This window comes from Apteryx mantelli, chromosome Z (genome assembly GCF_036417845.1).
Source record: "Apteryx mantelli isolate bAptMan1 chromosome Z, bAptMan1.hap1, whole genome shotgun sequence".
NCBI lineage: Eukaryota > Metazoa > Chordata > Aves > Apterygiformes > Apterygidae > Apteryx > Apteryx mantelli.
Genome location: NC_090020.1, coordinates 75,575,057 through 75,600,522, shown reverse-complemented (window position 1 = coordinate 75,600,522; position 25,466 = coordinate 75,575,057). Strand labels below are relative to the sequence as shown.

The 25,466-nt window shown below is 54.6% G+C and overlaps 1 protein-coding gene across 1 annotated transcript in view; it reads left to right on the top strand.

The window, feature by feature from the left end:
* TLN1 (talin 1) overlaps positions 1-25,466 on the top strand; it is a 62,699-nt gene that overhangs the window by 33,613 nt on the left and 3,620 nt on the right. The window contains exons 16-55 of the mRNA XM_067316352.1: positions 137-345; positions 499-597; positions 2,605-2,772; positions 3,173-3,467; positions 3,783-3,949; positions 4,535-4,663; positions 5,117-5,230; positions 6,209-6,322; positions 6,510-6,644; positions 6,803-6,931; positions 7,135-7,237; positions 7,564-7,772; positions 7,943-8,062; positions 8,450-8,647; positions 9,044-9,183; positions 9,543-9,636; positions 9,922-10,011; positions 10,245-10,367; positions 10,567-10,710; positions 11,075-11,236; positions 11,363-11,503; positions 11,782-11,963; positions 12,408-12,540; positions 13,290-13,391; positions 13,522-13,692; positions 13,963-14,112; positions 14,486-14,587; positions 14,759-14,878; positions 15,246-15,392; positions 16,319-16,485; positions 16,881-17,064; positions 17,334-17,459; positions 17,773-17,889; positions 17,991-18,176; positions 18,356-18,463; positions 22,582-22,687; positions 22,903-23,027; positions 23,324-23,449; positions 24,485-24,547; positions 24,814-24,996. Coding sequence (XP_067172453.1) covers positions 137-345; positions 499-597; positions 2,605-2,772; positions 3,173-3,467; positions 3,783-3,949; positions 4,535-4,663; positions 5,117-5,230; positions 6,209-6,322; positions 6,510-6,644; positions 6,803-6,931; positions 7,135-7,237; positions 7,564-7,772; positions 7,943-8,062; positions 8,450-8,647; positions 9,044-9,183; positions 9,543-9,636; positions 9,922-10,011; positions 10,245-10,367; positions 10,567-10,710; positions 11,075-11,236; positions 11,363-11,503; positions 11,782-11,963; positions 12,408-12,540; positions 13,290-13,391; positions 13,522-13,692; positions 13,963-14,112; positions 14,486-14,587; positions 14,759-14,878; positions 15,246-15,392; positions 16,319-16,485; positions 16,881-17,064; positions 17,334-17,459; positions 17,773-17,889; positions 17,991-18,176; positions 18,356-18,463; positions 22,582-22,687; positions 22,903-23,027; positions 23,324-23,449; positions 24,485-24,547; positions 24,814-24,996 — 5,681 coding nt within the window. The remainder of the gene's footprint in view (positions 1-136; positions 346-498; positions 598-2,604; positions 2,773-3,172; positions 3,468-3,782; positions 3,950-4,534; positions 4,664-5,116; positions 5,231-6,208; positions 6,323-6,509; positions 6,645-6,802; positions 6,932-7,134; positions 7,238-7,563; positions 7,773-7,942; positions 8,063-8,449; positions 8,648-9,043; positions 9,184-9,542; positions 9,637-9,921; positions 10,012-10,244; positions 10,368-10,566; positions 10,711-11,074; positions 11,237-11,362; positions 11,504-11,781; positions 11,964-12,407; positions 12,541-13,289; positions 13,392-13,521; positions 13,693-13,962; positions 14,113-14,485; positions 14,588-14,758; positions 14,879-15,245; positions 15,393-16,318; positions 16,486-16,880; positions 17,065-17,333; positions 17,460-17,772; positions 17,890-17,990; positions 18,177-18,355; positions 18,464-22,581; positions 22,688-22,902; positions 23,028-23,323; positions 23,450-24,484; positions 24,548-24,813; positions 24,997-25,466) is intronic.

The following is a 25,466-nucleotide window of genomic DNA, read 5'->3' as shown; positions in this document are numbered from 1 at the left end:
CTTGAGGCCTAGGAGCCAGGAGGGATTCTTCCTCCACTCCCAGGAAGGTGAATCACAGCAGTTACAGGCCCGAGAATGCTCTTGGAGTGTCACTGAAGTGTCCTTACTTCATGACTCCTGTTTCCTCCCTGTGCAGGGGATCCAGCAGATACGGACTACACAGCCGTGGGCTGTGCTGTCACCACCATATCTTCTAACCTGACGGAGATGTCCAAGGGTGTGAAACTGCTCGCTGCACTCATGGAGGACGAGGGAGGGAATGGACGGCAGCTTCTGCAGGCAGCCAAGAACCTGGCAAGCGCTGTCTCGGACTTGCTGAAAACTGCGCAGCCAGCCAGTGCTGAGGTGTGAGGGGAGCAGGAGGGGTCGTGGAGGATATGGGGCTGAGGAGGCAGGTTGGAGGGAAGTGTGGGTTGAGGTAGGGTGGATTGAAGCAAAGGGGAACAGCGGAGTGAGCTTGACTTACAGCCTGACTGATTTTTGCCTCATTCATTGCAGCCCCGCCAGAATCTCCTGCAAGCTGCTGGCCTTGTGGGCCAGACAAGTGGAGAACTGCTGCAGCAAATTGGAGAAAGTGATACTGATCCTCGGTTCCAGGTGAGTGATGAGGCTCTGACTGTACCTGGAGACACGTACTCAATAAAACCATCTGCCTTTGCACAGGATCATCCCTTCAGGACCTTTTCCAGCAGGGAGGGATCCATGCTACAGCTTGGCCTGTGCATGGTGACTTTGCCAGGGGAAGGGACAGGACATTTCCCATCTCTGTAGTTAGAGCCCTGTCAAATAATGCCTCTTATCTTGTGGATTCCCATGTAGATCCCAGAAAGCCGGTGTGCTTGGATCCTGCCCGCCTCTGACCCAAAGACGGTAAAAAGGGGCTGTAGGCATGGCTTGGTGGTTTCTGCCCCTCTCTGATGTAAGGGCTGCTCCTTTGGGAACAATCAGCTGAATTCTTTGGAGAAGGGCACTTGTCAAAAAAATCTGCTTTTCTTGTGATTGACTCTCAGAAGTTCATGCACTCGGGTCGCTGTTCCAGTGAGCTCTGCCATGTTAGTCCCCCCTCGCAGCAGCCTCTTGGCCCCTATCTGCTTCCTCATGCCAGTATTGGCGAGACTGTGTGCCCAGATCAGGGAGCTGAACTGGCTGAAGCCTCATGTTTTTTTGCTGAGTTGGAACCAGCTGGATTGGTTTCCTATGGCTGCTGGTTCCAGCACAAGGGAGATAACAGAGCATGCTGGGGAGGGGGATCTAACCATAATATGGATTGAAACAGACTCCAGAACACAGAGGTGTCTTTATAGCCTGGCCACATGGCCTGGATATGAGCAGAAATTCCTGGACAGAGAGCCAAAGAGAACAAAAAAGCTAGCAGTAGGGAAGGAGCAAATCAGAAGAAGACATGCACAGCCAGGGGGAAGTGATGAGCAAAAGCTGGTATGGGGGAGTGCTAGGACAGAGGCCGCCCAACAGAGACTGAGAAAGCAGCTCCAGCCTGTGTCTGCCCCTTGCAGATACCCTTGCTGCAGGTCTGACATCCCAAGTCTCTCATTCAACCAGTGGATGATAACAGGGCCATGTGGCAGATTTAGGAACTGAACCATAATTTGTACATGTGCAAGGCACTCTGCCCCTCAGCTGCAAGACCCGAGTGTATCTACTTCTTCCTCTGTGCTCTTCTGTCGGGATTGCTTCTTTTCTGTCATGGACAGTTGCTGTGGTTTTGGGGCCTGGGGATTCCTGAGCTTGGTGCATGTGCTGTCCAGACTATCATTGTATCTAGAACGGTGATGGATTGCAACAGAAATAGTCTTTGCTTGCAGGAGGTGAGGGGCAACAGGAAGAAATCCAAATGGGGGATGGTCTGAAATATTTTTGGGTTGGTGTCAGGAGGCTTAGCTGTAATAGGGTGCAGGTATGCTGTGTGCATGCATGTACTTGAAAGGAGGATTCAGGCTGGGCAGCTGTTCAGCTGCAGTCTGCAGTGGGATTGTACCTGCAGCAGCAGGCAGGGAGCTCTGTCCTATACGTGGCACATTGTGTCAAGGTCTTTGACCAGCATGCAGCGTAGAGCAGTGTCTCAAGTGGGGCAAGCACTTGCTGCCTAGCTCTGGTGCTGCTGATGGAAACCAGCACTGTGTGGTGTTGGAGCTAATTCTGAAAGCTGTGTCGTGCTGTGAGGTCTGGTGTCCTTGCTAGGAGGCAGTTTGCCTTATGTGCTGATCGGTGCCTGTTGTGTGCTGGCAGGGCAGTTCTGTCCAAGTCCTGGGTGTTGTGGGTGATGCTGAGTGTTGCCCAAGCTGCTGTTGGTGGTGTTTGTGGTCAGGGCAGTGTCCTGGTGCTGGGAGCTGCCGCAGTGCGTACTGCGGCTTGAGGCAGGGTTACTGTCTCGCTGCCAGCTGTTGCACACAGTAGGGATGGCACTGTAGTGTTGCCAGCCACACAAGCCACTCCAGGTGTTCAGTGCTGCCAGTGCTGGGCTGGGGTGGATGAAAGGCCCCCTGAGCTCATGTTTCCCTGCTGAATATTTCACGAGAGCCGTGTGAGCAGCTGGTGCACAGGTCCCATCCTGGTTCCTGTGCTGACCCTCTCCATCCCCCCCAGGACATGCTCATGCAGCTGGCGAAGGCCGTGGCCAGTGCCGCTGCTGCGCTGGTGCTGAAAGCCAAGAATGTGGCTCAGAAAACGGAGGACTCAGCGCTGCAAACGCAGGTGATCGCGGCCGCTACGCAGTGTGCCCTTTCCACCTCCCAGCTGGTGGCCTGCACCAAGGTAAGAAATCACCCTGGAGCCGAGCAGCATTAACCCTTGCTTCAACATGGGTGAAAGCACTGCCTGAGAGGTTGCAGCTCCAGCCTGTACCACCCTGTGAGAGGGACTTGGAGTGGTTGTTTACTCTATAGGGAAGTTGGATCATAGGTGTGCCAGGACCAACTCCTCTTCCCCTCAAGCTGGAAGTTAGGGGTTTGGGGCCAGAAGTCTCAGCTGCCTCTGGCTAAGCACGCCTGGAGTAGCTGTCGCTGTGCCCAAATGCTGAATATCCTATTTGGAGAAGCAGGGACTGGGAATAGTAGTCATCTGTGTTGTAGGCTGTCTGTGCTGCTTGGTGGAGAACAGGAGCTCTGTAGTGCCAGAGTCATGCTCACTGCCCAGCCTTTCTCCTCTCCTCCAGGTAGTGGCTCCCACAATCAGCTCACCGGTTTGCCAGGAGCAGCTGATTGAGGCTGGCAAGTTGGTGGCCAAATCAGCGGAGGGCTGCGTGGAGGCCTCCAAGGCAGCCACCAGTGATGACCAGCTCCTGAAGCAGGTGGGGGTGGCAGCCACAGCCGTCACCCAGGCCCTGAATGACCTGCTGCAGCACATCAAGCAGCACGCCACAGGCGGGCAGCCCATCGGGCGCTACGACCAGGCCACCGACACCATCCTCAACGTCACCGAGAACATCTTCAGCTCCATGGGCGATGCAGGTGAGAGCAGCTAACGGCACCTGGGGCAGGGCATAGAGAACAGGGCAGAGTGGAATGGAGAAAGCACAGGTAAATGGAGCCTCCTCTCTTCCAGGGTCATGCCTCTGTGTAACTGCTGTGTGCTCACTGGGCAGCTTGCCTGTGTCTTGCTGCAGTCTCATGCTCGTGGGCCTGCTGTGGCTGGGTCTGCATCAAGCCTGCTAAGGGTGGGAGACAGGGTATGCAGAGCCTACGGTAGGCAGGTATCAAGGAGTCATTGGCAATCGTTGGAGCTCTTGGGACTTGTTGACAGGCTGCCTTTCCTTCCTTTCCCAGGGGAAATGGTGCGACAGGCTCGTATTCTGGCCCAAGCAACCTCTGACCTCGTCAACGCCATCAAAGCTGATGCAGAGGGAGAGACGGACCTGGAGAACTCACGCAAGCTGCTGAGTGCAGCCAAGATTCTGGCCGACGCAACCGCCAAGATGGTGGAGGCTGCAAAGGTTAGTTGCGCGAGGGGCAGAAACAGTGGGAGAAGCTGCTGGCAGAATGAGTGCTTGCTTTGGCAGCCCAGACGGCTCCTGGCCTGCACAGTGACTGCTACTCGATCTGATGTCATTAGCAGCACAGCACAGACTTGGTGTGCGAGACCCTCAGCTCCCCAGCAGTCCCTGCTTGGGGGAGTGGGTCCCTGACAGGAACTGGGGTGCAGTTTGATGGCCAAGGCTTTCTCCTCTGCTCAGGGTGTTGCAAGAGCAGTGAGGCTGGGGGGGAGGGAGTTGATTTCCAGCATTCTGCAGCTCTCCAGAGTAAGGTCCTGCACTGAGCTGAGGACCTCTGCAATGACGTAGGGCTCTCTCCTGATGCTACAGATCGTAACTGAGGAGAGATGTTAACTGTCATATTGCTGAGCTCTTCTGGGGGAATTTCTGGCACCTCAACATCTCCCTTTCCTCACCCCTGGTGCTGTAGAAAGCCAAACTGCTGGGGACGCAGCCTGGTGACAGAGCAGAGCACAGCAGCTGCTCTCAGGGGACAAGGGACCTGGTGGGTACTGTAAGGTTTGATGGGTTTCATGTTTTGTCCAGGGAGCTGCAGCCCACCCAGACAGCGAGGAACAGCAGCAGCGGTTGCGTGAAGCAGCTGAGGGGCTCCGCATGGCAACGAATGCTGCAGCTCAGAATGCCATTAAGAAAAAGCTTGTGCACAAGCTGGAGGTGAGATGCCCAGCTTGGGCTCAGGCAGAGGACTGATGGAATGTGGGGAGGCACAGTGAGCTAGTGAGACCAGGCCACAAATCTGTGATCTGCACTTTCTGGAGTGATGAAGCTACTTTCCTATAGTTAATGAGTGTCCACACTGTTCCCCATAGAGACCTCTCTATTGCTCCCTGCTCTGTCATCTTCCTTCCTGGTCTCTGACCATGTTCCTCCCTTCCTTTGAGCAAACTGCATTGCTTTGGGATGTCAGACTAATCCCCCACATCAAAGGTGCTGGGATGCTAAGTTGTTGCAGGTAGAGGCACAGCAGAAGCTTAGAAGGAGCTAGGGTGGGGAGATGGGTCCCTGTTATGTGGCAAGAGGGGTTCCTGGGCCAGGGTTTCGGGACAGGCTGTCCTGCAGCCTGTGCAGTTGGCCACTCTGACACTAACCTGTGTCTTCCCCTCCCAGCACGCAGCCAAGCAGGCCGCAGCATCTGCCACCCAGACCATTGCTGCCGCGCAGCATGCAGCTTCCTCCAACAAGAACCCAGCAGCGCAGCAGCAGCTGGTACAGAGCTGCAAGGTAAGCAGTGCGTCGTCCCAACCCCCCTGCACTGCAAGGGCCCACACTGTGACCCTAACATCATCCCCTGCTCCAGCGCTGTCCAGTGGCCAAGGTTGTGCCACCTGCTCCCATCCTCTCTCTGATCAACCATGTCGTGGCACAACTGAGCCAGCTAGCCTCTGCCTTGGCTTTGTGCTCAGCCACAGTAGGCTGGGCACACAAGAAGACAGCTTGTACCTTAGAGTCCTCAAATTCGGCCTTAAGAGTAGCTAATAGTGCATTTTTAATGACTGTTCTCTTCTTGGAAAACCTATCTGCAAAGGTATGGATATTGCACCAGTGCCCTGAGAGGAGACAGCTGGCCTTGACATCTATAAACCTCCCTCACCTCTGGGAAAAATGATGGAAAAAATGATATGAGACTGTCATTATGTTTTCATCTTTTAAAATGTTAATTCTGAGCAACCTTATTTTTAGAAAAAAAAAAGATTCTGTCAAAAGCGGAGTGAGGCTTTTTGTGTTAATGGGGTACCTTTTTTATAAGATTGCAAGATGGGTTGATAAAAAGATCTTTAAAAGCTTTTAAACTTCACTTAATACAAGGCAACATCTTGAGCAAAGTATTAGCATTGTGTTGTAATATCCATAGATTATGGGCTAAATGGGTTAGGAGTTAGTAAAGCACAGATCTCAGTTGTTGTTGGAGATCAGGGCCCTGGGGATGGTATTTGTAATGAGGTTCTGCAGGAGCTAGGTTTATGTCCAACTCTGATTTTTTTTTTTTTTTTGATTAGTGATCTGGGAATAAACACAAAGTCACTGTCAGTCAGATCTGCAGGTGGCAAACCTGAGAGCGCTGCAGGCAGTGGGCAGAGCAGGGCAGGCACACAGAGCAGTCTGAATGAGCCACTAAGCTGGACCAGCTGGAGGGTGCTGTGTGTGCTTTGTGTCTCCCCCTGGCTGGGCCTCTCCAGTGACTCTCCTCTCTGGTCACAGGTTGTGGCAGATCAGATCCCAATGCTGGTACAAGGTGTAAGAGGAAGCCAATCCCAGCCGGACAGCCCCAGCGCCCAGCTGGCTCTCATTGCTGCCAGCCAGAACTTCCTGCAGGTACCTGTACTCTGCTGCATCCTCTCTCTGTGAGGAGCATCCTACATGGGCTCTGACACTTTCACCCGTTAGAAATTGTGTTTTGTGCTGTCTGCCCCCCTAAGACGCTGGGAAGCCTATTGGACATGGGCAAGGAAGAGATACTGCATGTTATCCCATTCTCACGGCTTTTTCTTTGGACTTGCAGCCTGGTGGGAAGATGGTAGCTGCAGCCAAGGCCACTGTCCCCACCATTACAGACCAGGCCTCTGCTATGCAGCTCAGCCAGTGTGCCAAGAACTTGGCTGCAGCTCTTGCTGAGCTCCGTACGGCTGCACAGAAGGTAAGAGAATTGTTCCTGTCCAGCTGCAAGGCCTCGGTTGTACTAAGCAGGAGAGGCCAGCAGAGAGGTGGGGATGGCCCTGTTGCAAGGTGAGCTCTCTAAAACACCAAGGTGCATGCAACTGTTCCCTCACTCATTTTTCCTTCTTCCCATTTCAGGCTCAGGAGGCTTGTGGGCCCCTGGAAATAGACTCTGCACTGGGCCTTGTGCAGAGCCTGGAGAGGGACTTACAGGAAGCCAAGGCAGCTGCAAGGGATGGCAAACTCAAGCCTCTGCCAGGAGAGACGGTAAGGACTCTGGGAGGAGATGGCTCAGGCAGGGAATGGGGCTGGGTGAGCAAGCAGGAGCAGTGGGCAGTGGCACTGGATGGGAGCAGTATGTTGGGGAGTAGTGGGTGCTGTGGCTGAGGTCAGAGAAGGGAGAGTGGGAAATGCATGGGTGGAGGCTGGAGGTGTAACCTGTCAATACGTTCTCACTGATCATCCTGCAGATGGAGAAGTGTGCCCAGGACCTGGGGAACAGCACAAAAGCTGTCAGCTCTGCTATTGCTCACCTCCTTGGAGAGGTGGCCCAGGGCAACGAGAACTACACAGGTACCATGCTCCAGGACTAAACTGGGAGAAGGGCAAAGGCTAGGCCTTCATTTGTGTGTGGGAGTGGATTTCACCCCTTGGTAAAGATCACTTGTACTCAGGGACAGCTGCTCCTGAGCAGGACACAAACCAGAGGGCTCCAGGCAAATGAGGAGCCAAGTGGAACAGGAGGGAAGATCTGGAAGTGGTGGGAGGAACAGCCCAGTCCCTTGGCCCGAACGAAGCAGAGCACACAGGAGATAGGGGCGCATTCTTGGGGGAGAACATGGTGTAGGTCTTGTCGCTTCTGTTTAGCATCGATCAGTGACTTACCTCTCTCCCCGCAGGAATCGCTGCCCGAGAGGTGGCCCAGGCCCTGCGGTCGCTCAGCCAGGCTGCCCGTGGCATTGCAGCCAACACCTCGGACCCACAGGCACAAAGTGCCATGCTGGAGTGCGCTGGCGACGTCATGGATAAAGCAAACAACCTAATTGAGGAAGCACGAAAAGCAGTGGCCAAGCCTGGTGACCCAGAGAGTCAGCAGCGTCTGGCCCAGGTGAGAACTGGGCCCCAACACCCTTGGCAAGTCCGTGGCACGTTGCTGAGGCCAGGGATGGATGCAGGGCTGGTGGCAGTCAGAGTGCGTGGGTTCTGGGAAAGGCCCCTGCAGTACAGCACTGCTGGAGGAGGTGTGCATGTGACAGTGGCTGTTCTTGCTCTCCACAGGTAGCCAAGGCAGTGTCTCAGGCCCTGAATCGCTGTGTGAACTGCCTTCCTGGACAGCGGGATGTGGATGCTGCCATCCGTACGGTGGGCGAGGCCAGCAAGAGGCTGCTAGCAGATTCGGTGAGTTTAGCCAGGCCAGGATGAGATGGGGAAGCTTTGCACTGGTGACATGAGCTAATCTATCTTTGCTGGATTCCTCTCTCCAGCATGTCCCTAAGTAGCCTTTCCGTCAGGAGGGGATGGATTTCAGGAATACATTAACATCTTCAATGGTGTCAGCCTTATCCAGGACACACTGGGCTTTGTCAGGACTCGCCAAGCAGCAGCGTGCCAACCACTGTCTGCTACCTATTTGTGCTGCAAATCCCTGCTACTGGAGAGCAGGGCAGCTGCTCTGGGGTTTTCTGGCTACAGGCAATGTGTGCTTCTAGATGTTAGATCTTCACCCTCCATCTCTGACTTCTTCCCAGTCTTTCTAGTGCTCCTAACCTCTCTGTCTGCCTCCAGTTCCCACCCAGCACCAAGAGCTTCCAGGAAGCGCAGAGCCAGCTGAATCAAGCAGCAGCAGGACTCAACCAGTCCGCCAATGAGTTGGTGCAGGCATCACGTGGCACCCCTCAAGACCTGGCCAAGTCCTCTGGCAAATTTGGACAAGACTTCAATGAGTTCTTGCAGGCTGGAGTGGAGATGGCCAGCCTGTCCCCGGTGAGAGCAAATGCCTGTTGTTCATGACACGTTGTGAATTGCCATATCATGAGAGGTCTTTGGGTGCCCGGAAAGGTGTTTGACCATGGGCAGAGTAGCCAGGGGATCAGTGGCTAGAGGATTGCCATGAGTGGATGTGGCTAAAGCAACCAGTGAGATGGGGTCTGGGGATGGGCTAAACTGCAGTAGCAGGGGAAGAAATGGCTTGGGTTGTTTCCACAAGTGTTAATTGGCAGTAGCAAGGATACAGCAGCAGGCAGACAAGCTGGGTTAAGGGAGTGGGCTTAGCCTGGAAACCAATGGAGACTGGGGCCAGGCTGCCGGAGGACCCAGGGTGGAGGCTGGGTGGGCATGGAGCTTAGAAACCTGTAGGTGACTCTTCTTGGCTCCTTCCAGACTAAGGAAGACCAGGCGCAGGTGGTGTCAAACTTGAAGAGCATCTCTATGTCCTCCAGCAAGCTGTTGCTGGCTGCAAAGGCACTTTCTGCTGACCCCACAGCCCCCAACCTCAAGAATCAGCTAGCGGCAGCTGCACGGTAGGAGGAACTGTTTGCTGTACATAGAGGGAGATGGGCAAGTGCCAAGGGCTTGTGCTGGGCCTGCAGCAGAGGGAGACTGAGTCTAGACCTGGTGCTTGCCTCCATGGGGCTCAGCTTGCTGTGGAACTCTCCTGAGACCACTTGTCTGCAGTAATCTTGACCTGGCTGCTCTATGGCAGTCTGTGAAAAGAGGTAGGCCCTGAAGGAGGTAGGAATGTCCCTCAGCCAGAGCCTCTACCTGTTTCCTACAGCCAGGACATCCCCCATGGCCAAGTCAATAAGCCATTTGCAGTAACAGTGGATCTGGGTGGTGGAGCTGGCATTAATCCATGGTTGTCTCTCCCCTGTTCTGGCAGGGCCGTGACTGACAGCATTAACCAGCTGATCACAATGTGCACCCAGCAGGCGCCGGGCCAGAAGGAGTGTGACAATGCCCTGAGGGAGCTGGAGGTGAGAAGAACCAAGAAGCATCTCGCTGGGGCAGCGAAGGGGCTCAGTGGCCCAGGGTTCCCCTTTTGTGTGGGCTTGGCTGGGTCAGCACAAGGTGGGATGGAGCCTGGAGGCATCAGGTGCTGAGATCGCTGGAGTGGGGAGAGGGGCAGCTATGCTACATTGCGGAAGGAGGGAGCGAAGAGGAGATGCAGGGCACTGCATGTGCCAGGCATGGGAAGTGGAGAGCACAGACCCTGCCACAATAAACACGTGCTTCTTGATCTGACGCTTGCGTCCCTGCAGACGGTGAAGGAGCTGTTGGAGAACCCCACTCAGACTGTCAATGACATGTCCTACTTCAACTGCCTTGACAGTGTCATGGAGAACTCCAAGGTAAGCCCTGAGCTGGGAGTAGGGCTGGGGGCAGAGATTTGGGAGGGGCGTAAGGATGGAGAAGTTTGGGAGGGGTGCAGGCAAAGGTAACAAAGGGAAGGGTGCTGCCTCACCTGATTCCTTTTCCTCAAGGATACAAATATGCTGTTTATGAAGCACAGTGAGCTCTGAGCCTGGGAGCACTGTACAGGATGGGGATGTAGTCACTAACCGGTGGTTGGTGTCTCCTGCAGGTTCTGGGCGAGTCCATGGCTGGGATTTCGCAGAACGCCAAGAATAGCAAACTGCCGGAGTTCGGAGAGTCCATCAGTGCCGCCTCCAAAGCTCTCTGTGGCCTCACAGAGGCAGCAGCCCAGGTGAGATGTACTCAGTCCCAGCCCCTTGTGTTACACCTAGTGCTTAGTTTCCACAGAGCCCCCTCCAAGCTTGACCCCTTAGTGCGGTAATTGAGGATACTTCCCTGTGCCACCCAGCTCCATGCCCCATGCCTGCTCTGTGGTTCTGGCTGCCTCTCTCACTGTGGGCACATTCTCACACCCTCTCTCATGTTCCCAGGCTGCCTACCTTGTGGGTGTTTCAGATCCGAACAGCCAGGCTGGACAGCAAGGCTTGGTAGACCCCACTCAGTTTGCCAGAGCTAACCAAGCCATCCAGATGGCCTGCCAGAACCTGGTGGACCCTGCCTGCACTCAGTCCCAGGTGAGTATGAGATGGGGCACTGTGGTGGGCGTTTTCTTGGATTAAAGAGAATGAGAGACTAGCTGGAAGAGCTGGGTCCAAAGAGTTGGCTGAGATTGTGGCTAGTGTCTCATCAGGCCTCATCAGCTGTACCGGGAACCAACTGGCAGCTTTGCCAAAACGGTGAGTCTAGATGAGGGGCTGTATGGGCATGCAGGACTTTGGTGATTCTTCTAGGGAGGCACAGGGTGACAGCTGGCATTCCCCTGCTGTGTCCATCCTCTGCACACCCTGGTGCCCCATGTGGGCTTGGAGCTGGTGGGAAGGGAGAGTTGCAGGTGTGGGGAAATGCTGGGGTCCTGCCTCACTCTGCTTTTCTCCACAGGTGCTGTCAGCAGCCACCATCGTAGCTAAACACACCTCAGCCCTATGCAACACATGCCGGCTGGCCTCCTCCCGCACTGCCAACCCTGTTGCCAAGCGCCAGTTTGTCCAGTCGGCCAAGGAAGTGGCCAACAGCACAGCCAACTTGGTGAAAACTATTAAGGTATGGTCTCCCTGTCAAGGTGCTGGGGGTGGCTCTGCAGAGGTGGGCAGGGTCTAGGCAGCAGGTGGGTGGGGACTTGGGGCATGGTTGGGTTTAGGTAACTGCCTAGTCTCTCCTGTGTGCCAGGCCCTGGACGGTGCATTCAACGAGGAGAACCGGGAGAGGTGCCGTGCAGCCACAGCCCCTCTCATAGAGGCTGTGGATAACCTGACAGCCTTCGCCTCCAACCCAGAGTTTGCCACCGTTCCTGCCCAGATCAGCCCCGAGGTGAGATCCCACAGGGGCAGGGAGTGGACAGCCAGGCTGGGAAGGGAACTGCCGTAGGATGGGGAGGAGCTGTACTCAGCAGTGTGAGTCGCTGGTGAGCTTGGGATGGGGCCCTAGCACAGAGCTGGTGCCTGGAGGGGACGTGAGGAGGCAGTAGACAGCCTTGGGCTTAAAAGGTTGCCCCTGGGCCAGGACTGGAGGAGAGGGGGTAATGTCCCTCACATAGGCCCTCTCATGCCTGTCTGTCTGTGTCACTGGGCCATCATCTCCCTGCACAGGGACGCAGAGCCATGGAGCCCATCATCTCTTCTGCCAAGACCATGCTGGAGAGCTCTGCCGGCCTCATTCAGACTGCCCGCTCTCTAGCCGTCAATCCCAAGGACCCACCCCAGTGGTCAGTGCTGGCTGGCCACTCTCGCACTGTCTCTGACTCCATCAAGAAGCTGATCACCAACATGAGGTGAGTGTGGGCTGTGCTGTGGCCAGGCCGTCTCACTGCAGCCTGCACCCTCAGCCATGGCTCTGTTTTCGCTGATGGTACCTTTGTTTGGGGATGCTCTGAGTGAGCATCCCTGGGGCATTTTGGCTCATCTTGCTCCTGTTCTTCTCCTTGACCACTGCCTGGGGAAGGCAAGGAATGGAAAGGAAGATGCAGTCCTTCACATACTGCCCCAGAGCTGGTGCTGTAATCCTGCAGCGTTAAGATGGGTTGATTGCGGGGGATGGTGCCAGTGTGCATGGGCTGGTGGGGTCGTGGTACCTGGCTTGGATTCTAGGTTGCTCAAGGCTAAGCAGAGGGCTCCTGTCCATCACTGGCACCAGCCAAAGTTTGCGGTGAAGGGGTGGCATAGTGCCTGCCAGCGCCGGGCAAGCCTGGTGTGGTACTGATCCATCTGTCATGCAGGGACAAAGCTCCTGGACAGAGGGAGTGTGACGAGGCCATCGAGGTCCTGAACAGGTGTATGCGGGAGGTGGACCAGGCTTCCCTTGCTGCCATTAGCCAGCAGCTGGCCCCCCGAGAAGACATTTCCCAGGAGGTGAGTGGGGGACATGCTGCTCCAAAGCCTTCCTAGCCTCAGCATGCCTGTCCCCTGTAAATGGGAAGCGCCAAACACCCAGCATGTGTTCCCAGGGTCCCTGCTGGCTTCCTCTGCTCACACAGGGCTTCTTTGCTGGCAGATCCCCATGTTGCAGGGATCCATCCAAGCACGGGACAAGGCAGGCTTGTTTCAAACTCTCCCTTGTGGGCCAAGCACTGCCCCAGAAAGGGAAGCTCTGCCTTGCCACCCCCAGCTACAGCTCCTGCCATCACATCTCCCTTCTGGGATGAGCTGCCCCTCTCAGCTGCAAGACATGCTGCTAACATCCTCCACAGTCTGCTCTGAAGCCCTGGAACTAGCTCTCTCCCAAGCTCAGGCCAGTTAGCCCTGGAAGGAGTGTTTCAAAGGGATCTTCCTGTCCTCTGAGTCCCCATCAATGTACAGCAGCTTTGTTTCGCTCCTGCATGGTTCAGGTGGTTATGTGACTGTCTGGCTCAGCTGCATGGAGCAGGGCTGTACTCCTGTTGCAGTATGCTGAGCTGTCTTGTGCCTAGGAAATGATGTCTGGTCAAGCACTCCCTATATCCAGAGTTGTGAGGCCAGATACTCATCCAATAAACCAGCACTTTGGAGCCCTGTGATCTTGATGCTTAACTGGGACAGGTGTCCTTCCTCCCCATTTCGCAGCAGAGGTCAGTGACACCAGCCCTGCTGTAGCCTCATGCAATGTGCTGTCTTTACACCAGGCTTTGCACAACCAGATGATCACGGCTGTTCAAGAGATCAACAACCTGATTGAGCCAGTGGCCAGTGCAGCCCGGGCTGAGGCCTCCCAGCTGGGACACAAGGTAACAGGAGGGGCAGGAATGGGAAGCTATTGATTAGGCAGGTAAATGTGCATGGAAGTGCTCACGCTGGGACAGAGGCTCTAGCCAGCCTGTGCTAGAAGGTGCTGACACTAGTGCTGCTCTTTCCTAGGTGTCCCAGATGGCTCAGTACTTTGAGCCACTCATTATGGCAGCTATTGGAGCTGCCTCCAAAACACCCAACCACCAGCAGCAGATGAACCTCCTGGACCAGACAAAAACGCTGGCCGAGTCTGCCCTGCAGATGTTGTACACAGCCAAGGAGGCTGGTGGGAACCCCAAGGTGAGCAGGAGGTGCATGTTTGTGGCATGTTCCCCTTTGCATGTGGAAGAAGTATGAGAGGCTTCAACATGTGCCACATGGAGTATGTATGTGTGCTGGACACGGAGACCTGAGGAGAGGCAGTCTGGAGGGGAGGGAAGAGATGCTCCCAGGACATGCCAAAGTGCGTGCATGTGTGTGCATGTGCACAGGATAAGTGTGCGGCATCCTCCATTGGTGGGAAGGCTCTGGGGAGCAGCTGCCTTCTCTCACTCTGGCTTGTCTTTGCAGCAAGCTGCCCACACCCAGGAGGCTCTGGAGGAGGCTGTGCAGATGATGAAGGAAGCCGTAGAGGACCTGACCACCACACTGAATGAGGCAGCCAGCGCTGCAGGTGTTGTCGGGGGCATGGTGGACTCCATTACCCAGGCTATCAACCAGGTGAGAAGGCCATAGAGAGGGCCAGGTTGAAACTGGGGGTGGGAGAGAGGAGGTGTCAGGGTTAAACTCCACACGGACACTGTCGTTACTCATCTTCCTGGGGATCCAGGTACCGAGTCCTGCTTGGGGAGGAGAGGAAACAGGGCATTGAGCTTCAACGGGCCAAAAAAGCAAGGAGAGGTGCACACTGATAGTCAGATCTGTCTCCTTGGAGCTGTAGAGGTCAGACTGGGGGAGGGAGTACTCAGAGCAGCCTGGGGCCATTGTGAGTGTAGGTCCCAGCAGGTTAGCATGAGCCTCCTGCTGTAGTGCACAGTCAAGGAGGGTCTGTGGCCTGGGGCTGGAGCCAAACTCTCCTGATGTTCTCTTGCAGCTGGATGAGGGGCCAGTGGGTGAGCCAGAGGGGTCCTTTGTGGACTACCAGACCACCATGGTGAAGACAGCCAAGGCTATCGCAGTGACTGTGCAGGAGATGGTGAGTGCTGGGGCCAGCAAGCATGCCACTGCCCCCCTATATGCCCCTGCTCAAGAGGGGAAGGAAACAAGCAGTGGGGCGATGGTCTCACCCAGCTTGGGGACACTGCCCTCCTTGCTTGCCTGCCCCAACATAGGGTCTGTCTGACTTCTGCTCTTCTTCCACCTGCAGGTCACCAAATCCACCACCAACCCGGATGAGTTGGGCATACTGGCCAACCAGCTCACCAATGACTATGGACAGCTGGCGCAAGAGGCCAAGCCAGCTGCACTCACTGCTGAGAACGAGGAGGTAGGAGCAGTGAAACCATGAGGTCTCCCGGTGGGCGTGGGGAGAAATACTAGCATATGTCATAGGGAAGAGCAGGATTTCCTGGAGTGTGAGAGCAGAGATTGGGAGGCCCTCAAACTTCCCGTCAGAGGTGGGGGGAGGCAACATTCAGACCTCCCCTGCAACCATGTGTGGAAATGTGGAGCAGAGCTGCATTTCCTTTTGGCAGGGCAGCAGTAGATCTCCTGAATGGGAGGACTGGTAGTGAGGGACAGTATTGGGAAGTCCTGTTTGGCACTGAGTGGAGGTGGTTGGCGTTTCCCATTGGATATCATGAATGCAAGGATTAGTTCCCTTCCGACTCTCTCACATGAATGTTCACTTCCAGATTGGCTCCCACATCAAGCGTCGGGTGCAGGAGCTGGGTCACGGCTGCGCTGCCCTGGTAACCAAGGCTGGAGCCCTGCAGTGCAGCCCCAGTGATGCCTACACCAAGAAGGAACTGATAGAGAGTGCACGCAAGGTTTCTGAGAAGGTGAGCAGTCCAGAGGGTCTTGGAGCAGGTAGCAGGAGAGAGGGGGAACAGCATGGTGAAACAGATGGAGAGAGGGATGTTGGATTGAGCCACCAGCCCTCTGAGCCACCGTGCTGGGTTCTCCCGTGGCATTGCTGGGCTCTACATGCACTCTCAGCCACACTTGCCCTGGCACAATTCAGCTGACAGGATGGAGGATAGATCCCCCTCTGACTGTCCAGGCACCACAATAGCAACTTTCACCGTGATGGGCAAGTGTGATGTCCAGGTGCTGCCTGCTGAACTGCTGGCGATGACTTGCCAGAGGAGACTAAGTTCCACAGTGGTGGCAGCCCAAGGTCCTCTAAATCAGCCCTTGTAGTGGTATGTATAGCTTTTGCTGGTATGGTAGAAAGCATCCTGTCTGTCAGTCAGTCTAGAGAACTCGCTTATTAATAACAGACAAAAACATGGCTAAAAAAATCTCGTTGATAAGGGTAGATCTGCAATAGTTGTAAGCTAGACTACAGAAGCAAAACAAACACTTTGTTCATAATGCCTGACACGTGTCTGCATGCTCAGGGCCTCCTGCAGGTTCTTCCTTTCCAAGATTACTTTCCATCAGGAAACTTATTCTACTATGAGTGTTTGCCAAAGTAGAGAAATTGAGTTTAACGGTTAAAGAAGGAATGAGCTATAACATTCTGATACCCATCATTCAAACTTTACTCATTTGGAAATTATCAGAGTCCTATGTCTCCTGTACCTCCAGACATGATAGGTACAAAACATAAATAAATGAAAGCTAACAAAGAATGGTCAAACTGCCCAGTTTCTGTTTCCCCTTCTTAGTTTGAATCTGTCCTGGGGAGGTGTCAGAGAACATGTACAGTAGGGGCTGCCTGAATTTGCTCTGCTCTCCAAGTCACCCTGCATGTTTCCTTCAGGTGTCTCACGTGCTGGCAGCCCTGCAGGCTGGGAACCGTGGGACACAAGCCTGTATTACAGCAGCCAGCGCTGTCTCTGGCATCATTGCTGATCTCGACACCACCATCATGTTTGCCACTGCAGGAACCCTCAATCGGGAGAACTCTGAGACCTTCGCTGACCACAGGTACCAGGGTGGGAGATACAACACCTCACCTGGTCACTGCCCAACCAGAGCTGGTGGTTAGTTGGGGGGTCTGTCCCACAGTCTCCTATCTTTCTTGGCTGTGGACCAGCCCCAAGAAGACCTGCAAGGTCCAGATCATGCTGGCTCTGTTTCCCCCTCATCTCATATGTACAGAAGGCAGGGCTTAAGATCTTTCTAAATTCCTGACACGCACATGAATTGTACTCTCCCTCTATGTTGGAGCGCATGGCCAGACTCTTGGCACATTGTCCCAGTGTGGCTACACAAGGAGTGTATGTGCATGTAGAGAGCAGGTGCTTGTCTGTCAGTCCTTAACATGCTGTATAAATGCACATATACAGGGCTGTATTCTCTCTCACCCTTGTTCTCCCCAGGGAGGGCATCTTGAAGACAGCCAAGGCGCTGGTGGAGGACACCAAGGTGCTGGTGCAGAATGCCACAGCCAGCCAGGAGAAGCTAGCCCAGGCTGCCCAGTCCTCTGTGTCCACCATCACACGCCTGGCAGAAGTGGTGAAGCTGGGTGCTGCCAGCCTAGGCTCTGAAGACCCTGAGACTCAGGTAGGAGGGGATGTCTGGGATGAAAAGGGGCTGCTCATAGCTTTCTTGAGGGGTTTGGAGTTGAGACTTTAGGGTGTCATGTGGTGTTCTGGGCTGGACTCTGCCTGTCTCTGTGAGGACTGGCTGGGTTTTGGCTGGTACCAGCAGAGCTGGCTGAGCTGCCCTCTGGATATACTGGGTACATCTGTGCCCAGATGTCTCACTCTTGGGCCACCACCAGCCTCAGTGTGACTGTAGCCAAGCCATTACTCTGGTCTTGCTTTCCCCAGGTGGTTCTGATCAATGCCGTGAAGGATGTGGCCAAGGCACTTGGAGACCTGATCAGTGCCACCAAGGCAGCTGCTGGCAAAGCTGGGGATGACCCTGCTGTCTACCAGTTGAAGAACTCTGCCAAGGTCTGTTGGGGTGTGCTGGGCTGATGAGAAAGAGGGGATGGGGCAGGAGGGCTGGAGAAAGGGTAGGAGGCCTTCTGTCCTTGTCTGGGAGCAGATGAGGAACTGGGAGGCAGATTCAGGTGGAAAGGGATGGGCACAGAAATGGTGGGGGCATGACATGCAGAGGAAGCACTGCTGGAAGAAGAAAGTGAGGTGATGTGAGTGGGGTACGCGGAAGGGGCAATTTGGGGCCAAATCAAGATGGAAGAAAAGGTGTTGGCAGCATCCGAGAGCTTGCATGGGACCTAGCCTGGCTCTTTTCTCCCTTCAACAGGTGATGGTCACAAACGTCACTTCCTTGCTGAAGACAGTGAAGGCCGTCGAGGATGAGGCCACGAAGGGGACGCGGGCACTGGAGGCCACAATAGAGCACATACGCCAAGAGTTGGCAGTGAGTATGGGCTGGGCTCCGAACCAGGCAGCCTTGGTGTCTCAGCTGATGTCCTATCTGCCAGCTGCCTTTACAACTCATCTCTGCCTCTCCTCTTACAGGTCTTCTCCAGCCCAGTGCCTCCTGCCAAGACGTCAACTCCAGAGGACTTCATCCGTATGACAAAAGGCATCACAATGGCAACAGCCAAGGCTGTGGCTGCTGGCAACTCATGTCGGCAGGAGGACGTCATTGCCACAGCGAACCTGAGCCGTCGCGCCATTGCTGATATGCTGCGTGCCTGCAAGGTACCATCACATGGGTGGGCTTTGTTGGTGAGCAAGGGACATGAGTCCAGCACAGGTTTGTGGGGGGCAGCATGTGCCCTGCCAGTAGCTGCAGGTGCCCTGGCACAAGCCCAGTTGTTGCTTAGGGCTGTGGAGGAGCATCTGGATGTGAATCAGGGCTCACTGTCTCTGTTTTTCAGGAAGCCGCCTACCACCCAGAGGTGAGCGCAGACGTGCGACAGCGGGCGCTGCGCTTTGGCAAGGAATGTGCTGATGGTTACCTGGAGCTGCTGGAGCATGTACTGGTGGTGAGTGTCTCTACCCCTACTCCCACAATTTGCAGAGGCAGCCCTTGGACACCAGGGTGCTGTCCAAATCCCCAGTTTCCTCTGGGCTCTGCAACCTCCCTCTGAGATCCTTTTGCACGCTCCCCCTTGCTGCCTCTACATGAGCTGCACATAGTCAGACCTCTGTTGTGGGGCTGAAGGCAAGGTGAGGAGGTGATGTGTCATGGCCACCAGTGTGCAGGTCAGACTGCCTGATCCAGGAAGGCCTGTTCTTCAATTCCTGGCATAAAGAAGAGACCTGCTTGCTGACTTGAGACTGCACAGCACCCAGCTTCACACAGGCTGCCTGCCTAAGTCTTTATCCAGTGCTCCTGGGGAGTTACGCAGCTTTGCTGAACTCCGTGCTGAGCAGCTTCACTGCTGCAGTGCCCTGAGCTAGTTTTGTTAAAGTTGCTTTGGTCTGAACTAGGCAGTGGCTGTCAACTCATCTTTGAAGAGCCAGTGCTGGATTCCTCTCCCACTCCCTGCCCCTGTACCTAGTGTGTGGCCCCATCTCCATCCCCGGTCCTGTACAAGAAGGGAGCATCTCCCATTTTCCCTGACTGCTTAGACTGGCAAAATGAAGGTGAGCAGGGATGGGAGTGCTCCTTATAATTACTTAAGGAAGCAGATGTCAGAGACATGAACAGTCTCTAAATAAAAGTATTTGGCCAACAACAGATGGAGATTAACTGGCCGTAAACAGATGGAGGCAGGAAATTCGACAACACAGGAACAAAGTCCTGAAACAGCTTCCATTAGGAGTGGTGGGAGTAGGAAACTTCAGCTAGTGTGAAAGCAGAGCTTGTTAAGCTTGTAAAAGAGAGTGTTAGATGAGCAGTGCCTGCAGTGGCAGAGCTGTTGACTGCAAAGGCCAGCTGCACTCTTTTGATCCACTCTCCCTACAGCTTACTCCTCCAGAGTAATTCAGTTGACTGCTTTAATTAGCTCTCTACGAGATCAGTGTGGTTTACATGAAGCAAATTAAGAATGGATTAGCCAAGGAACTGGAAGAAGGGATCCAATTAAGTAGTTCCAGTAGTTTGCATTCTTGGCAAGATAGTAAAGATAAAGCTGAGTTTGCTAGAAAGATGCACAAAACCAAGCTTCCAATAACCCTGGAACTAGAGTAACCAAAAATAGTGAGTATTTGACTAAGTTGGTTAAATGGGATGTTTAAATGCATGTTGTTCAGATTCACTAAATACAAGGCCAGAGAGCTTAGACCATTTAGTTTCCTACAAAGAAAGCTTCCTTTAGGAAGAGTGTAACTAGCACTGGCAGAGCAAAGAGAAGGTGGGCAGGAATTGATGGCTGGAGACTGAAACCAGACACGGGTGAAATCAAAGTTTTATCTGAAGGAGATGACTACTGGGATACAATCCCAAGGGAAGCAGTGGGTTTTCCGTGCTCTGAATCTAGATCAAGTGTCTTTCTGGAAGATGTTTTAGCCACACATAAATCATCACAGCCAAGACTGAAGTACTAGGTGAAATTCTCTGGCTGACCTGTTCTTAGCAGATGATTGGGCTGATGACTTGGTGTAGCAATTCCCAAGGTCAGTCTACTTGCAGAAGCATGCTATTTGACTGTGTTTTGGGTGTAACTGTCCAACTGACATGTGATGTCTCTTTAATAGCAATCACATGGTACTTCTCATACAATGTTCACTAGAGGTGCATTTTAGTAAGCTTATAGTCTCCAGGGTACTTTCAGCTCTAGATAGAGACCATTTAGAAATTTTAAATACATTGTTAGAGCAGATAGCAGACTTAAGAATACGGCTCTTTGTCCAGATGTGCTTATGATAGCAAACTGGCTGTCACTGTGTACTGTCAGCTTGGGGATTTCTCGCCACATGCAAGTCCTGCAAATTTGCTAGGATGGCACCACACAAGTCCAGAACAAAATTCCTGTAAGAATCAGCACTGGACTCCCACAGCCCTCACAGCACTCTGGTCTGTAAAGGCAGGAACCAAGATCACTGGTCACATTTATGAGAGGGCAGCAGGTTCCTGGAGAGCAGTGAGTAGAAAGGACATGGAGTTGCTGCTGGGGCGACTTGCTGTGGGCTCTCGTGTGCTGCTGTAGCTCAGAGAGCAGGGCTGATTCCTGTTCTGTATATAGGGGATCTCAGGTTAGATATGGATGAGACCCTGCCTTTCCCCCCAGCAGCAGCAAGACCATTGCTGTATGCTGCGTCCCTTTGGGAACTGACACCTCATTCAGAGTGTGAACAAGAGCTTGGTTAGAGTTCAGGAAAGAGCCGCAAGAATTATTTGTCTCCGGATGGAAAACACGTCTCCCAGCAAGAGTAAGAAAGTTAGCATATTTCGCTGGGGAGGGGAAGGAATTTGAACCTCCACGGGGAATTGGTATTTGGTAACAATAGGCCTCTGTCAAAAAAAAAAACCCAGAAAAATCCAATAGCTGAAAACCGTAGTCAGACAATCCAGAGTGGGTAGAAATAAGGTGCAGAGGGGAAAGAGGAGGACAGCCGCTCCTTAGCTGCTCTGGGTGTAGGTGGATTTCCAGCCCTCGGAGCCTCTCAGTCTAGACAGCGTGCCTCATCCCGGGGCGACCCTGGCTCCGCACGCCCTGCCGCGCTGCCTGGAGGAACTGGGTGAGGCTGGCTGGGCAGAAGTACGAATTAATGATCATAGCACTGCTCTTGACCTGGTACCTCTGATCTTTCGTTCCGACCTCTTTTTTCGGCCTCTCTTTGCCCCTTCTCTGGGGAACACCCGCCTTTCCGTGCTCCCTCCCACACCTTTATCTGCCCCAGCAGTCATGGCCCTGCCTCGTTCTCCCCCCACTTCTCTTATGCCTGTGGCTCCCGCAGGGTTTGAGCCCACCCTCCTAGAGCACAGCATGGCTGTCAGAGCCTGCGAGAGTCTTGCCTCGAGCGCACCCCCCTTCTCCAGCACATTCACGTCCTTGTCAGGGTGTTCACTGCCTTCTCTCTCTTCTCTCTCCTTTCCTTTCAGCCGGTGGGTAAGGTGAAACTTGGTGTGGCTCTTGGTGCCTAACTTCTGCATGAGCCTTGGTCACGGCTTGTTTGTGTGCGCAGCCTGATGCTGGGGTGGCACTGTGTGTGTGTGTGTGTGTGTGTTTTTGTGTGTGCGCGTGGACTTTTGGAAGGACCCTGCAGTCTTTCTCTGCGCATGTACTCACACCTGCTCCAGCTGATGCTCGCCACGTGCTCGGTGTGTATGTTGTGTGAGCTGGGTCGGGGTGTGTGCAGGCTGTGCGATGCAGAGCCTGGAGCCTGCTCTCCGCCTGTCCTGTGTGACAGGTGGTAGGGAGCTCTGCGTGTGTGTATATACCAGGCGAAGCAGGACTCTGTGTGTGCATACGCACACGTGTGGTGTGCTAGGAGGCCTCAAGTGTGCTGTGGTGTGTGCATGTCTGGGCTCCAGGGGAACGTGCTCCTCCTCAGGACTCCTCTGTCTGCCCTTATAGGACTGTCTTGAGGGACTGGGATGTGGCACCAATGTCCTCCCCTGCATATCCCACATTTACAGCCAAACTTCCAGAACTAGGGACAGGGACGGGAAAATGATTCTGGGGCTTGAAATGCTTTGGAAGAAGAGGGAAATCCTGGGTGGGATATTTCTTGAGTGCAGGAAGAGACCATAACTTAAACCTGAGGAACTCGTTGCTGCAAGATGTCCCGGAGGTGATGGACTCTGCGGGGCTAAGGAAAAGATCATCTTTTTCCTATACAGGATGAGACAGCCAGTGTCACTTTAGAAAGGACTGCAGACAATGACTGATACATACATGGGGAAGGGGCAGCACCTGGGGGAGGACTGGGGAACCCACCATCCTTCCCTGGGGGGAGCACCTCGAATAGACTAGCAGGGACTCCTTGCTGTGCAATGGCTGGTGTGTGGCACTAACAGCAACCCAAAACAAAGATGGTTGGGCCCCAGGCAGGACTGGCAGACCTTGTTCCAGGCAGACAAATTCTGGGAGTGAGGGGCAAATACAGGGTTGTGAGAGCCTGCCGGTAGGGTCATGCAGGAAAGGAGAGGTTATGGGTCCATCACCTGCTTCACGGTGTGCCTGCCTCGCTCATATCTGCTCCTTTCCCTCAGATCCTCCAGAAGCCAACTCATGAGCTGAAGCAGCAGCTGGCTGGATACTCTAAGCGCGTGGCCAGCTCTGTCACTGAACTCATCCAGGCTGCTGAGGCCATGAAAGGTAAGCCCATGTTAGGGCTGCTTCTGTCTTGGGCTCTTGGGTGACAGGATCTAGGGCCACAATTACGGTCTGGGTCTGAGTAGCTGATGGGAGTAGGTAGGGCAAGAGCCTGCCCCAACCCCACAGGTGGGAGTGAGTGGGGCTAGGGATCCCAACCAGAAATGAGGCCATGTGCAGGTTTAGCCTATGCCTATCTTGGTTCCTGTCTCCTCTAGGGACAGAGTGGGTTGACCCAGAAGATCCCACCGTCATTGCTGAGAACGAGCTGCTGGGGGCAGCGGCTGCCATTGAGGCTGCAGCCAAGAAACTGGAGCAGCTGAAACCAAGGGCCAAGCCCAAGGTAGTGGTGCTGAGCCCTGCCTGATGCCCTGTGCTGAGCTTCGAGCAAGCTGGGGGCTCTCCTACCTGTGTGTCCATCTCTCCTTCCTCTTCCTGCACTCCCACTGCCTCCCCACATCCCCAGCTGGACCTTTTTCTGGCAGCTTCTTCCCCTCTGTGTCCCACAGCCGTAGTTCCTCTCTCCATCTCTGTATATGTGCACCCCTCAGCCCCCCCCTGCCAACTTCCATAGCTTTCTGCCCTACTCTGTTTCCCAGCACTCCTCTCGAGGACTCATGCCCCTATTTTTATCTACAGCAAGCAGATGAGAGTCTGAACTTTGAGGAGCAAATTCTGGAAGCTGCCAAATCCATTGCTGCAGCCACAAGCGCCCTGGTGAAGGCAGCCTCAGCAGCCCAGCGAGAATTGGTGGCCCAAGGAAAGGTAAAGCTGGAGGGGGGATAGAAATAGGCAGCGTGCGAGTCTGTAGTGAAGCATTGTATGTGCAGTTATGGGGTCCTGAGCTGTGCTTTGGGTCTTGAACCCTCCACAGCCCATGGCAGGTGAGCTCGCACAGAGAGCAGCTCAGAGACACTGGGGCAAGTGTGGCTGGTGGACATCATTTTCCCTCCACGCATCACCCTGAGGAAAGCCTTATGTAGCAAGGATCCTGCTGGAGGAGGAACCAGGAGCATGGGAGATGTTTTAGAGATGTGTGAGGACAACCAGTGGGCAGCACATCAGCCTCATCATGGAGATGCACAGCAGTTAGTCTGGTTAACACAGTCAAAGAGCAGTTATAGGTGACCGGAGCCCAGGTGATAGGGGCTCACCACAAAGGTGATCCCAGGGGCCCTGTGTCAGGCAGACAGGTAAAACTAGTCCCGTGGCTGGAGGCAGGAAGCTGAACTTGTTAAGAGATAAGGTGCAGAGATTTAACAGAAAGGGCAGATGGATCTAAGGCTGTGGTGGGTTCTCCATTACAATCATCTTTTGGTTGAGCCTGGGTGTGTTTCTCGAGGGACTGCTCCTGTTCCTGCTGCTGGGCTTTGAGGCAAGAGCTGGTCCAGGGAAGAGCTGAAAGGCCTGTGTTACACAGAGCGTTAGCTTAGTCCCTTATGGCCTCGGGGTCTATGGCTGTGCCTCCCTGCCCTTTCGGAAAGACAGCTCCAGGAGAGGATGGCTGCCCCAGCAGCACTGACGCACAGCTGAGGTACCTGTGCAGTGCCAGGCCCAGGGGCACAGGCCCTCAAAGCCTGGGAACCTGGGGCCTGACCTGCCGCAGGACTCAGTGGCTGCACAGGGAGCAGAAAAAGGCACGTGCCGCCAGGCAGCCCTCCCCGCGGCACAGGGGATATCCTGGCACTGGGCGGCAGGGCAGCCTGGGGACACTGCAGTGTGCACTGCTGCCTGCCCTCGTGTCCCGCAGCAAGGGACGCATGGGGCAGCGAGACTCACTCCTCCTCTCCTGGCTCACAGGTGGGCGCCATCCCAGCCAATGCAGTGGACGATGGACAGTGGTCCCAGGGACTCATTTCAGCTGTGAGTATCAAGGGTGCATGTAGTGGCCATGGGATGGGGGAGGTCCTTCTTGCAGGTCCTGCTGCAAAGATGAGGACACTGTGCCCTTGTGCTTCTCCTCCATGAAATAAGCAGCCCCATTTCCTGCTCCCACTCCCACCAGCTGGGTCACAGTGTGGGAGCTGCTAGTCTCCATCCCATGCCCCCCTACCTCCGTGGGACCAATCTAGGCATACCCTCTCCCGAGGAGGCTTCTGCATCCTCTCTAACACCCTCTCTCCCTCCAGGCACGCATGGTGGCTGCTGCCACCAACAATCTATGTGAAGCTGCCAATGCAGCAGTGCAAGGCCACGCCAGCGAAGAGAAACTCATCTCATCAGCCAAGCAGGTGGCTGCCTCCACAGCACAGCTCCTTGTGGCCTGCAAGGTGAAGGCTGACCATGACTCAGAAGCCATGAAGAGGCTCCAGGTGAGTCCCAGTCTGCCTCTGTGCACCTCGTGCACTAATTGGCTCCTTCAGGCTCCTGAACATCGAACTGAGTGCTCAAGGGGTGGGTGGAAGTGAGATCAGGGCATGCGGGGAGCTTGGGATGGGACCGTGGCACAGCAGAAGGGTGTCTGAGCAGAGACATCTCCCTGAGGCTCACGCTCCCTGCCTGCGTGCCATCATTGGAGGCTTTCTCAGGGCCTGCCTCGTGGGTGCCAGTAGAGAGGGCTCCCTGCTGGAAGCAAAGGTTGAGCAGAGCTGGCCTGGCCAGCTCGGGTGAGTGTGCATCAGCCACCGCTGCTCCCTGTGCTCTAAGGGAATGCCCATGGCCTGCTGTGAGCCTCCTCCTGCCCTGAGGTGGGTGCAGGGTGCCAGGCCTGGCATGCTGCCCCAGCCAGGCCTGTGTGTCTTATAACAAATGATTTCTTCCAGCCCCATCAGTGCTCCTGTGC